This window comes from Drosophila albomicans, chromosome 3, assembly GCF_009650485.2.
Source record: "Drosophila albomicans strain 15112-1751.03 chromosome 3, ASM965048v2, whole genome shotgun sequence".
Lineage (NCBI taxonomy): Eukaryota > Metazoa > Arthropoda > Insecta > Diptera > Drosophilidae > Drosophila > Drosophila albomicans.
This window is the reverse complement of record NC_047629.2, coordinates 42,818,688-42,830,804: the sequence shown is the minus strand read 5'-3', so window position 1 is coordinate 42,830,804 and position 12,117 is coordinate 42,818,688. Positions and strand designations below refer to the sequence as shown.

At 39.4% G+C, this 12,117-nt stretch overlaps 3 protein-coding genes across 6 annotated transcripts in view; all 3 read right to left on the bottom strand.

Moving 5' to 3' along the window:
- Positions 1-1,709: 1,709 nt before the first annotated feature.
- On the bottom strand, positions 1,710-6,889 carry LOC127564985 (uncharacterized). Of its 2 annotated transcripts, none has more exons than XM_052004913.1 (3): positions 6,857-6,889; positions 2,198-2,946; positions 1,710-2,132 (listed from the first exon to the last, which is right to left on the bottom strand). In XM_052004913.1, exons 2-3 carry the CDS (start codon positions 2,929-2,931, stop codon positions 2,066-2,068), a joined length of 801 nt encoding a protein of 266 aa, XP_051860873.1. In that variant the 5' UTR covers positions 2,932-2,946; positions 6,857-6,889; the 3' UTR covers positions 1,710-2,065. The 2 variants fall into 2 exon arrangements, with proteins under 2 accessions (XP_051860873.1, XP_034106602.1); XM_034250711.2 differs by lacking the exon at positions 6,857-6,889 and adding an exon at positions 3,463-3,504.
- LOC117572323 (uncharacterized) lies at positions 5,261-6,026 on the bottom strand. Its single transcript, XM_034255057.2, has 2 exons — positions 5,563-6,026; positions 5,261-5,501 (listed from the first exon to the last, which is right to left on the bottom strand). The coding sequence occupies exons 1-2, from the start codon at positions 5,730-5,732 to the stop codon at positions 5,288-5,290; spliced, it is 384 nt and encodes a 127-aa protein (XP_034110948.1). The 5' UTR covers positions 5,733-6,026; the 3' UTR covers positions 5,261-5,287.
- Positions 6,890-7,735: 846 nt separating the features above from the next.
- The window catches only part of LOC117568505 (breast cancer anti-estrogen resistance protein 1), a 42,104-nt gene continuing 37,722 nt past the window's right edge, over positions 7,736-12,117 (bottom strand). For 2 of the 3 annotated variants that reach the window (XM_052004207.1, XM_034249200.2), the window contains exon 4: positions 7,736-9,886. In XM_052004207.1, coding sequence (XP_051860167.1) covers positions 8,018-9,886 — 1,869 coding nt within the window. In that variant the 3' untranslated portion in view covers positions 7,736-8,017. Of the gene's footprint in view, positions 9,887-10,067; positions 10,184-12,117 lie in introns of those variants that run through there. The other variant, XM_034249201.2, reaches the window with a different exon arrangement.

Below are 12,117 nucleotides of genomic sequence, written 5' to 3'. Positions count from 1 at the left end.
TGGCAAACTGTTATCTCTTCACCAATAATAAGTTAAGTAAAGAAATAGTCGATTAATAATGAAGTAATTTTAAACTTATTTTGTTGTGCAGTTAAGAATTTGTATTTTAAATTCAATAGTAATAAATGTAAAATATACAACACAAAGAATTACAGTTTAAATGTCGACAATGGCACAGACTGTTCTAGAATGGTGTGATTTTATCTCTTGAGACTATTTCGATTATTGCGCCAAATTATTTTCGTGAGCTCTCTGCTGAATATATCGCTCATGTGCGATAGTTGCTATCGATGATCCCATATAGAGGGCTGGCGAAAACGATTGATGTGTTCTATCGATATTACAAATTGATTGTTTTAAAAATAAATCGTTTTTAAACTCAAATTTTAAATTGAAATAAAAACATGTGATAAATTGTTTTCATATATTTTATTATATTACAATGCAACAACGCTACCCATTTGGTAGAAGGGTATTATAACTTTGTGCCGGCGGGAAATGTATGTAACTGGTAGAAGGATGCATCTCCGACCCTAAAAGTATATATATTCTTGATCAGCCAATTCCGTCTGGTGTCCGTATGAACACCTAGACCTCAGAGACTATAAGAAATAGAGCTATAATATTTTTTCGATAGCATTTATGCTTGCACGCAGATAAAGTTTGTTTCAAAGTTTTGCCACGCTTTTTTCCGCACCCGCAAATCAAAAAAATCGAATAACAAGTGTAATTTTAAAGCTTGAGCGCATCGTGGTGTATACAATAATAACAATAATATTTATGATTCCTGAAAATTTGGTTGCGGTTAGATAAAAACAGGGGTCTTAGTTGCTTTGGCCGACAATCTAGTATATTGTGCCGTCTATGGTATTTTTTTTTGAATATACTAAATCATGTTGAAGTATTTTCGGTATATTTTGAAAAAAAAATACCGCAATATTTTGCTTTTATTCAAATTGGGTAGCGGGTATCTCACCGTCGAGCACACTCGACTGTACCTTTCTTACTTGTTTGTTATAACAGACTATCGTATTGTTAAAACAAAGTTAGTTAAACCAATCAAAAAATAAGAAATATAAACAAAGTAGGTAAATTAATTGCAAACTAATATGATCTGTATTTACAAAGAGCACAAAACCCAGAGAGTAAGCGCAGATCGAGCGAGACGCAAGATAGAACGATAGCCAACAACACCAAGAGCGAGAGAGTTAACTATTGTAGCAGCGTTTGAGCGCACAATAGAACCTGAAAACAAAGAACGCGAAAGTATATAAAAATACAAAAACAAAGTGCAGCGGAAACGGAAACAGAAATGTTGACCACACAGTTTATTGTTATATTTTTGGAAAAATGAAAATAATATAATTAATATAGGTATACACTGTATACTATTCACACTGCGTTTTACGAATCAGTCAGAGAGTAAATTAATGTTAATTGCGAGAGCGAGCGATTGATTGAGTGGAAAAATCTGCCCTCATGACTAATAACTGTGCTTATCTAATATACTAGGTTTTGAGCAGCATCCGGTAGTGCATGTTTCTTGGCGAGATGCAGTCGCTTACTGCAAGTGGACAAGCACTGCAGTTAACGAATTTCGTCAGAATAACTATGATCTTTACAACATGGTGGGCAATGTTGTTTGGGAATGGATGTCGGATCTGTGGAGGTCGGACGATAAAAGCGATGCGCCAAATCGTGTAAAAAAGGGTGGCTCAAATTTGCGTCACAAATCGTATTGTTTTCGTTATCGTTGTGCAGCACGATCTCAAAATACCGAAGACAGTTCAGCTGGCAATTTGGTATTTCGATGTGCGAAAAATGCATGAATTACAAAATAATGTGTTTATTTATTAAGTGGATATTTAAAGCGTGTTATAGCATTAACATTTGTGTGATTAGGAATTAATAATTGAACTGAAAATACATTTGAAACAATTTAATCATTTTGCCGCAGCGAAGTGCATCGAAATATTATAATTAGCTGCATTTTGAAAACGTGGCCCATCGACAGCCATCGATTGTTTCCGTTTGATGTGATTCTTTAGTATAGGAGATCGTTGCCTTATTTTTTGTGGTTTTTACGTGTTGGCGGCCTTGGCTGATATGGCAACGGGTCTTTGTTTAAACGGCTAAGGCACAAAAGAATTAATTAATCGAAATACCAAGAATATGAGTGTGCTATTGGCTATTGTACCTTAAACGGCATATTTTGCATTTGCCATTCTTGGCGTTAGAGTGCTGTTCCCAAAATTTGTTTCTGACCATAGTGTTGCACCAAGACAGAGTGTGCAAATAGATGAAGAATTTGCGGCTTGCAAATTTTGGATCCTGTCCGCATGTTTGTACATGTTTAAGCCAACCATCCGATTTGATTTTCACCATGCCACAGCGAATGCAACTCTTCCACTTGCGTATGTCACCAATGGACACCCATTTGAATTTGGTTGACACACGGGGTTTCACAACTCCAGGCGATTTCTGTAATTCAGTTTTCACTATTTCAAGAGTGCCCATTGTGGGAACGTCATCTTCGTCCTCGATGTATATAGTTTCTTCCATTTCTGAGATAGCCCTATTGACTTCATTATTGCCATCAACGTAATCAGGCAACTGCTGCATTTCCTGTGCATTGCCAAGGGTGACAACCATGCCAATAAGTGGTGGCTGTGGTGTATTAACCGAAAATGGTGGCCATTGCTCGGTATTGACAAACACATGGAGCTTGTCGGGTAGACAAGCGCCATGGGACTCCAGTGGTCCAAGATCACGCGGCATGTTGCAGTAGAAACATTTCATTTGCGGAGGCTGAGCACAACAAAAGCAATGGCAATGAAAAGAGTTTTGAGTGCCTGTCACCGGAAGGCATAAAGTAGCCGCAGCACCCGCTTGAGGATTTCCACATCTACAACAAACACACTTCACTTCCATCGGACTTCGGTAAAACTGCAAAAAATTTTAGAGCAGGTAGAGTTTTTGAAAATCCACAACACTCCATGGTAGCTTTCAATTCCGTATGAGTCACAACAACAAGTTGTTCCGCCTTATATCGATATATATACATGGACATGTACTTCACGATGAAAATTCCTAAAATTGCACAATTTCAATGCATGTAGTTTTCCAATTAGATTTTTTCGGATTTTGGCCGTAGATCAATAATTTCTCATTTCTCCATTATCTTTGCTCTAGGTCTTATTGGCATATACAAATGTACGTGTATTTCCAGCGATCTCGATTATCAATTTTCAATCAATTAAAAAAAAAACACTAAAGTAATATTACACGGAAGTAAGACTAAAAATCCACGTAATATTACTGTAGTTCACAAACTGTTATCTCTTCACCAATAATAAGTTAAATAAAGAAATAGTCGATTAATAATCAAGTAATTTTAAACTTATTTTGTTGTGCAGTTAGAAATTTGCATTAAAATTAAATTGTAATAAATGTAAGATATACAACACAAAGAATTGCAGTTTAAATGTCGACAATGGCACAGACTGGTCTATAATGGTGTGATTTTATCTCTTATATGTATATATGTACTTGAGACTATTTCGATTATTGCGCCAAATTATTTTCGTGAGATCTCTGCTGAATATATCGCTCATGTGCGATAGTTGCTATCGATGATCCTATATACAGGGATGGCGAAAACAATTTATGTGTTATATCGACATTACACATTGATTGTTATAAAAGTAAATCGTTTTTAAATTCAAATTTGAAATCGAAATAAAAACATGTGATAAATTGTTTTCATATATTTTATTATATTGCAATGCAACAACGCTACCCATTTGGTAGAAGGGTATTATAACTTTGTGCCGGCGGGAAATATATGTAACTGGTAGAAGGATGCATCTCCGACCCTAAAAGTATATATATTCTTGATCAGCCAATTCCGTCTGGTGTCCGTATGAACACCTAGACCTCAGAGACTATAAGAAATAGAGCTATAATATTTTTTCGATAGCATTTATGCTTGCACGCAGATAAAGTTTGTTTCAAAGTTTTGCCACGCTTTTTTCCGCCCCCGCAAATCAAAAAAATCGAATAACAAGTGTAATTTTAAAGCTTGAGCGCATCGTGGTGTATACAATAATAACAATAATATTTATGATTCCTGAAAATTTGGTTGCGGTTAGATAAAAACAGGGGTCTTAGTTGCTTTGGCCGACAATCTAGTATATTGTGCCGTCTATGGTATTTTTTTGAATATACTAAATCATGTTGAAGTATTTTCGGTATATTTTGAAAAAAAAAAAATACCGCAATATTTTGCTTTTATTCAAATTGGGTAGCGGGTATCTCACCGTCGAGCACACTCGACTGTACCTTTCTTACTTGTTTGTTATAACAGACTATCGTATTGTTAAAACAAAGTTAGTTAAACCAATCAAAAAATAAGAAATATAAACAAAGTAGGTAAATTAATTGCAAACTAATATGATCTGTATTTACAAAGAGCACAAAAAACCCAGAGAGTAAGCGCAGGTCGAGCGAGACGCAAGATAGAACGATAGCCAACAACACCAAGAGCGAGAGAGTTAACTATTGTAGCAGCGTTTGAGCGCACAATAGAACCTGAAAACAAAGAACGCGAAAGTATATAAAAATACAAAAACAAAGTGCAGCGGAAACGGAAACAGAAATGTTGACCACACAGTTTATTGTTATATTTTTGGAAAAATGAAAATAATATAATTAATATAGGTATACACACTGTATACTATTCACACTGCGTTTTACGAATCAGTCAGAGAGTAAATTAATGTTAATTGCGAGAGCGAGCGATTGATTGAGTGGAAAAATCTGCCCTCATGACTAATAACTGTGCTTATCTAATATACTAGGTTTTGAGCAGCATCCGGTAGTGCATGTTTCTTGGCGAGATGCAGTCGCTTACTGCAAGTGGACAAGCACTGCAGTTAACGAATTTCGTCAGAATAACTATGATCTTTACAACATGGTGGGCAATGTTGTTTGGGAATGGATGTCGGATCTGTGGAGGTCGGACGATAAAAGCGATGCGCCAAATCGTGTAAAAAAGGGTGGCTCAAATTTGCGTCACAAATCGTATTGTTTTCGTTATCGTTGTGCAGCACGATCTCAAAATACCGAAGACAGTTCAGCTGGCAATTTGGTATTTCGATGTGCGAAAAATGCTTGAATTACAAAATAATGTGTTTATTTATTATGTGGATATGTAAAGCGTGATATAGCATTTAACATTTGTGTGATTAGGAATTAATAATTGTATTGAAAATGCATTTTGACCAATTTAATCATTTTGCCGCAGCGAAATGCACTCGACAATTCGCATCGGGGCATTATCATTAGCTGCATTTTGGAAATTTGGCACGTCGGCAGCCATCGATTGTTTCCGTTTGATACGTTTCTTTAGTATGCGAGATCGCCACTGTTTCGATAATGTTTTTTCGTTTTTACGTGTTGGCGGCTTTGGCTGATATGGCAACGGCTCTTTGTTTAAACGGCTACAACACAAAAGAATTAATTATTGGAAATATCAAGAATATGAGTGTGCCCATATTTTACCTTAAACGGCATACTTTGCATTTGCCATTCTTGGCGTTGGAGTGCTGTTCCCAAAAATTGTCATTCACCAAAGTGTTGCACCAAGACAGAGTGTGCAAATAGATGAAGAATTTGCGACTTGCAAATTTTGGATCCTGTCCACACTTTTGTGCATGTTTAATCCAACCCATCCGATTTGATTTTCACCATGCCACAGCGAATGCAACTCGTCCACTTGCGTATGTCACCAATGGACACCCATTTCGATTTGGTTGATATACGGGGTTTCACATCCCCAGCCGATTCTTTTAATTCAGTTTTCACTATTCCAATGGCATGCATTGTGTTAAAGTCATCTTCCTCCTCGATGTAATCAGTTTCTTCCATTTCATGGACTTCATTATCGTCATCAACGTTATCAGGTAACTGCTGCATTTCCTGTCCATTGCCAAGGGTGACAACCATGCCAATAAGTGGAGGCTGTGGTGTATAAACCGAAAATGGTGGCCATTGCTCGGTATTGACAAACACATGGAGCTTGTCGGGTAGACAAGCGCCATGGGACTCCAGTGGTCCAAGATCATGCGGCATGTTACAGTAGAAACATTTCATTTGAGGAGGCTGCGCACAACAAAAGCAATGGCAAAGCAAAGAGTTTTGAGTCCCTGACACCGGAAGGCATAAAGTAGCCGTAGCAGCCGCTTGCAGAGTTCCACATCTACAACAAACACAGGTCACGTCCATCGCACTTCAGTAGAACTGCAATATTAAAAGCAGGTATATGTTTTTGAAAATACACAACACTCCATGGTAGCTTTCAATGCCGTATGAGTCACAACAACAAGTTGTTGCGCCTTATATCGATATATATACATGGACATGTACTTCACGATGAATATTCCTAGAATTGCACAATTTCAATGCATATAGTTTTCCAATTAGAATTTTTCGGGTTTTGGCCGTAGATCAATAATTTCTCTTTGTTCATCTCTATCAACTGAAAGTGTCGATTGTTGCTCGGAAACCCCAACAAAATATCCATCTCTATTCTCAAGTTCGCCTTATCTTTACTCTAGGTCTTATTGGTATTTTCACCGATCTCGATAATCAATTTTCAATCAATTAAAAAAAACACTAAAGGAAGTAAAACTGAAATTCCACGTAATATTACTGTAGTTCACAAACTGTTATCTATTCACCAATAATAAGCTAAATAAAAAAATAGTCGATTATTAATCAAGTAATTTTAAACTTATTTTGTTACGCAGTTAGGAATTTGCATTTTAAATTAAATAGTAATAAATATAAGATATACAACACAAAGAATTGCAGTTTAAATGTCGACAATAGCACAGACTGTTCTCGAATGGTGTGATTTTATCTCTTGTATGTATATATGTACTTGAAACTATTTCGATTATTGCGCCAAAATATTATCGTGAGCTCTCTGCTGAATGTATCGCTCATGAGCGATAGTTGCTATCGATGATTCCATTTACAGGGATGGCGAAAACGATTGATGTGTTATATCGACATTACAAATTGATTGTTATAAAAATAGATCGTTTTTAAATTCAAATTTTAAATCGAAATAAAAACATGTGATAAATTGTTTTCATATATTTTATTTTATTATAATTTATAGTCTGCGATTGGGATGAAACACTACAACCGCGAAGTAATTATTATTAGTTACATACAATAGAACAGTATGGCTAATTATTTGTTGTATTTAAATTCTTATATTGCTGACTAATGCCTTGCGAAAATCATAAAAAAGTTTATTGCAAATCTTACAGATTTTTCTTGACTATGCAAATATATGTGTGTGTATATATTAATGCTATATGCGTATAGTGTTATAGTATGCGATATAAGATGTATATGCGTAAAGCTACATATCTACGTTATACATTTTACATACTCTCAAATATTATAATCTGCCGAAATGCTTCACTGATACAACATGATTTGCAGGGAAATTACAAATACAAAATGTACAAAAAAACCTACAAAGTGGCTATTTACATAGATGTGGCTAAAACTAATGCGCTGACTTGGTTTGATCTTACAAATACAAATAACTTTATATATATAACTAAGACGTAATCGTACAATAGATAGTTTCAGTTTTTGCTTCTACATTTTTGTGTGTGTGTGTTTTTTTTTTTTTGCTGTGGAGATCGTGTGAGTCCTTTCCACGATCCTGGGTAATAATGGGAGCTGAAGCCGTGTGCATTTTCTGATGTTTGCTCAAAAATATCACAATGCAAATTATATAAATATAGCCGCAGATCGAGGCGGATCGTTACGGAAGATATGCCAAATGTATAGATGTGGATATAAATGCCGATGGAAAATCATCATTATAATTATTATTGCATAGACGAAGCGTCGTGCTAACCGGTTAAGGAACAGCCTGGAAGACTTTAAAAGCCCAAACTCCGAATACTGTGTGTGTTCATGCTCAGTGTGTTTAGGCTCCGTCTCCGACCGAGAGCTGCACGGCCTGTAGCATCACCGATTTGAGGGCACGTGCCAGAACATTGATATTCACCACGGAATCAACCATTTCCTGGACAGCAGTGCCGCTGGGAAAATGCGCTGCCGCCTTCTTCGACTTGAGCACACAGGTCTTGAGGGCTTCGGAGAGATCGTTGGTGCAGTGCAGGATCTTCTCGCGCAGCGCCTCCTTCGAAATGTTGCGATGCACATTGTCGCCAATGGTGACCAGATTGTGTGCACTGACCACCACAAATTTGCCATAGGCAATGAAATACTTCGGCGGCTGATTCTTCTCCACCGTCTCGAGGAACGAATCGATGGCCTGCAGCAGATTGCCCATGTGCGTGGAGATCTGTTGGGCATAGTAGCGCACCAGCTTCTTATCCTTGTCGGTCATCTCTGGCGACTTGCAGGGCAACGTCACACTTGGCGTCGTGGGCGTTGTGGGCATGGTCGTGGCGGCGGCATTTGTCTCGGCAATTTTTAGTGCGCTGTCGAACTGCGTCTTCATGCCAGCGGGAATGGCATCGCGTAGTGCCTGATTCTTCTTGGCTGCCGCATCCTTCGACTCAAAGGCCACATAGTCGTAATCCTCCAGCCACTCGGCGCTGCTGCGACTCCCGCTGCTATCCCTGGCGCCGCCATTCTGACTCAGTTGCTCCGTTGAGGGCAGCTGACGCTTGAACAGCAGCGAAGCATTGCCCTGTATAAAGCTGGTGGTGGAGCGCACATCCTCGGTGAGTGTCTGGGCACAGGCCATCAACTGGTCGAGACTATCGGGCGGTCGACAACCCTGCTTGTCATCACTGCGCGCCAGTTGTTCCACCGACCAACCGCCACCCGGAGCCGCATCCAGAGCCTCGGAGGTGTCGTGTATCAGCTTGTTGGCATCGCGCAAAGCACGGACCAAAGGACGCAGCTTCAGCGCTAGATTGCGATCCTCCGATCGCTGAGCATTTCCTAGCGCTCCCTCGCCAAACTCCGCGAGATCGTGGAGTGCGGTGCGCAGACGAAGTGCATCGAGTTTCAGTTCCATTATGTTCGGTTCGAGTTGAGCCCGTGTGCGCCAATGTGGCACCACATGGCTGAGCAGTCGGGTGATGGCCATCGTCGTCTGTGACTGAAGTTTGGCTAGCGTTTCCAGCGCCGAGTTCAGCTCCAGTGGCAGCTCTTTGGTCGCCGTCACCGGCATGGGCAGCGAACGTTGTTGTTGTTGCTGCTGTTGCTCCTGTTCTAGGAGTGGGGGCAACGAGAAGTCATAGGTGCTGGCATGCGGACGCGGATGGGGACGCACTGGAAGCGGATTGCGACGCGGGATATCGTAGTCGGGCATGTTGGCCAGCGAGCTGCGATTCGAGCTGGAGAAGCTCAGCGAGAGACTGTCGCTGGTCAGCAGCGACGATGCCGAGCTGCTGGGCGTTAGCGTTGAATGCTGCTGCTGCTGTTGTTGTTGTTGCTGTTGCAGCAGGGGACGTGGCACATCGTAGGACTCCTCCTCGATGGACATTGAGGCTGCGACGCTCTTCAGTGAATCGAAGCGAGCACCCAACGCTGAGCCGGAGGTGGGAGTGCGCACAACTCGCGCGGATCCGTCGTAGTTGAGTTGCACGGGCGTGGCTGGCTTGGGTATGTCGTAGGTCTCGAATTCGTTGCCAGCTACGCTGCCGTTGGTGGGAGTGCCCATCATGCCGAGGTTCTGATAGATGCTTTGGTTGCTGTAGATCTGTTGCGACTGCAACGTTTGCTGCGTTTGCGGGTGAGGTGAACGCGGTGTGCCCGTCAAGGAGCTGGGTGAACTGTTATAGATGTACACATCCCCGTGCCGCTGTGGCGTTATGACCTGCAACACAACAAGAAAGAGAGAAAGAAGTTTAGTTAGGACTACGCCTCGAATGTGCTTTTGTGTTTGTGTTTCGTTGTTGTTCCCCTGCTCCTTCCCCCAGACTTTGCTGGCTTATCGATTTTCTGTCCTTCGACTTATGAATGAAAGTCCGACTGTGCGAGGACTTCCTTCAGCTCACCTGACTCAAGTCTCCCTATGGCTTGCTAACTCCCTGCAATTATCACATTTTGCTGTCAAAGTAATTGCACTATAAAAATTCCAATTCAAAAGAAAACTTTTGCCTTGCTGCTACTCAATGTGAAAATGTCGACTGAGTGAATCAGGCACACAATTTCCACGCTATTGCAGCTCGTAGTGAAATACTGGGAAATCGACATGTGCAGCGCATGCGCATTGCGAGCGTGCGTTAAATACTGGGACTTTTTCGGCAGTGCAGTTCAATGCCGTTCAGTGTCAAGGTAAAGGACCCTCAGGGAGCAAATACGAATGTACACAGAGAGAAAATAAGAAATATGTTAATGTGTGTTTTATTGGAAAAAGTAATTCTTGATTTAAGCATATGCGTAATATTTAAAAATTCAGTTTATTTTTATAGTGAATTTGATTTGAAATCCACTTTATCAAATTGAGAAATGATTTGACAGCAGTTTTTATATTTATATTTGAATAACTACATTTCATGTCGAATTTATTTAAAGGAATATTTATTCATTTTATTTATCTACATATAATTATAAATCAAATTGATTTAAAAAAATAGTATGATATTTCTACTCCCTTATTATTTTTAGCTACTTTTCTTATATCATATTATTTTTGTATTTTTTTGTAGTCACTTATTTTCAAGCGAATTTTGCTTATGTCCTAAATTATTGTGGAATTTCTACACTTTACGAGACTCATTAAAAAATTGAAATTTTATATTTAATATTTACTTCATTTCACTATTCATTTTATATATATATTTTATTTATAATTTGTGGTTATGGTTTATGTTCTGTATTCAATAGTAGCATTTATTTTTGTATAATTTTAGAGTCATTTATCATCAAAAATTTACACAAAGAACTTCAAAGTCGTAAACCTCATTTAAACACATTTTTTCGCTCAGTGTAGTTACCGCAGTTAATACTCTCTGTAGACAAATTGGAAAACGATATGGCATCAGGACAGCAGCTTAACAAATTTTCGATTAATTTGCAGGCATATGTGTATATGAAATATTATTACAGCATATGCCAAATCCATCAATAGACTGACGTCTCGTGCTACCCCCAAAAGGCGACTGCCACGCCCATCTCGCAGCGAAATAAATCGATTGCAAATGAGGCGGAACTGCAATGCAGCTCTGAAGAATAGAGGAAGAGAGGAGAGACACAAAGGGCACACTTCAGGTAGGTTGGATGTGAAGTACCGATATCGAGTCGCCTATTGAAGTGTCGTAACACGAGTCAACACGAGTTAGGCAAAATTGGACTATAGCAAGTCGATCCCTAAACAAAGCGTCCCGAGAGGCCGTCCCTAAAACAGCTGCAAAACAAACACAGCAACTGCACTTAATGTTCATTATCTACTTGTATAATCGGAGCAGCTGAGCGGACGCAAAAAAAAGGAGCTCAAAGGAGCAGCCGCAGGACACGGACTGGGTTTGGCCTGACTTCGATGCGAGTTGTCTTATTGTATGTATGTGGAACACAGCGGGAAGAAACTCAACTTCGACTTCAAGGAGGTCAAATTCATGCTGATTTCTTTCTTTCCTATCTGCAATTTTGCGTGACTTTTCTTTCACAATTTCCCAGGCTTGTCTGTGCTACTTTTCCTTAGCTGCTATTGCAAAAGATATTGGGCTGGGCAACAAATCAGATGTATATATGTTATATATGTATATTTTTATGACACAATTGGGGCAAAACTTTTATGACCACACACCATATGCATTTGGGGTTGGGTCGAGAGTGAACTAGAGATGAGTAAGCAGCTCTGGCCGCCAGGGGGCGCTGTCACATAACAAATTGGCACTCGTTATCTGTAAAAAGATTCTTCAGTCTTCTGTTTTGTGTCTTGCGGCCATTTTTAATTGCATTTTGATAGTTGAAAGTTGAAATTCTCAGCACGATCTTTCACTTTATTTCATTTCATTTAAGTTTTATGCTACACGCCTTGAAGGAATGTTTTCTTTTCGAAAATCTTTTGAAATCTTTTTTTCTTGTATACACATTTTATGGTCG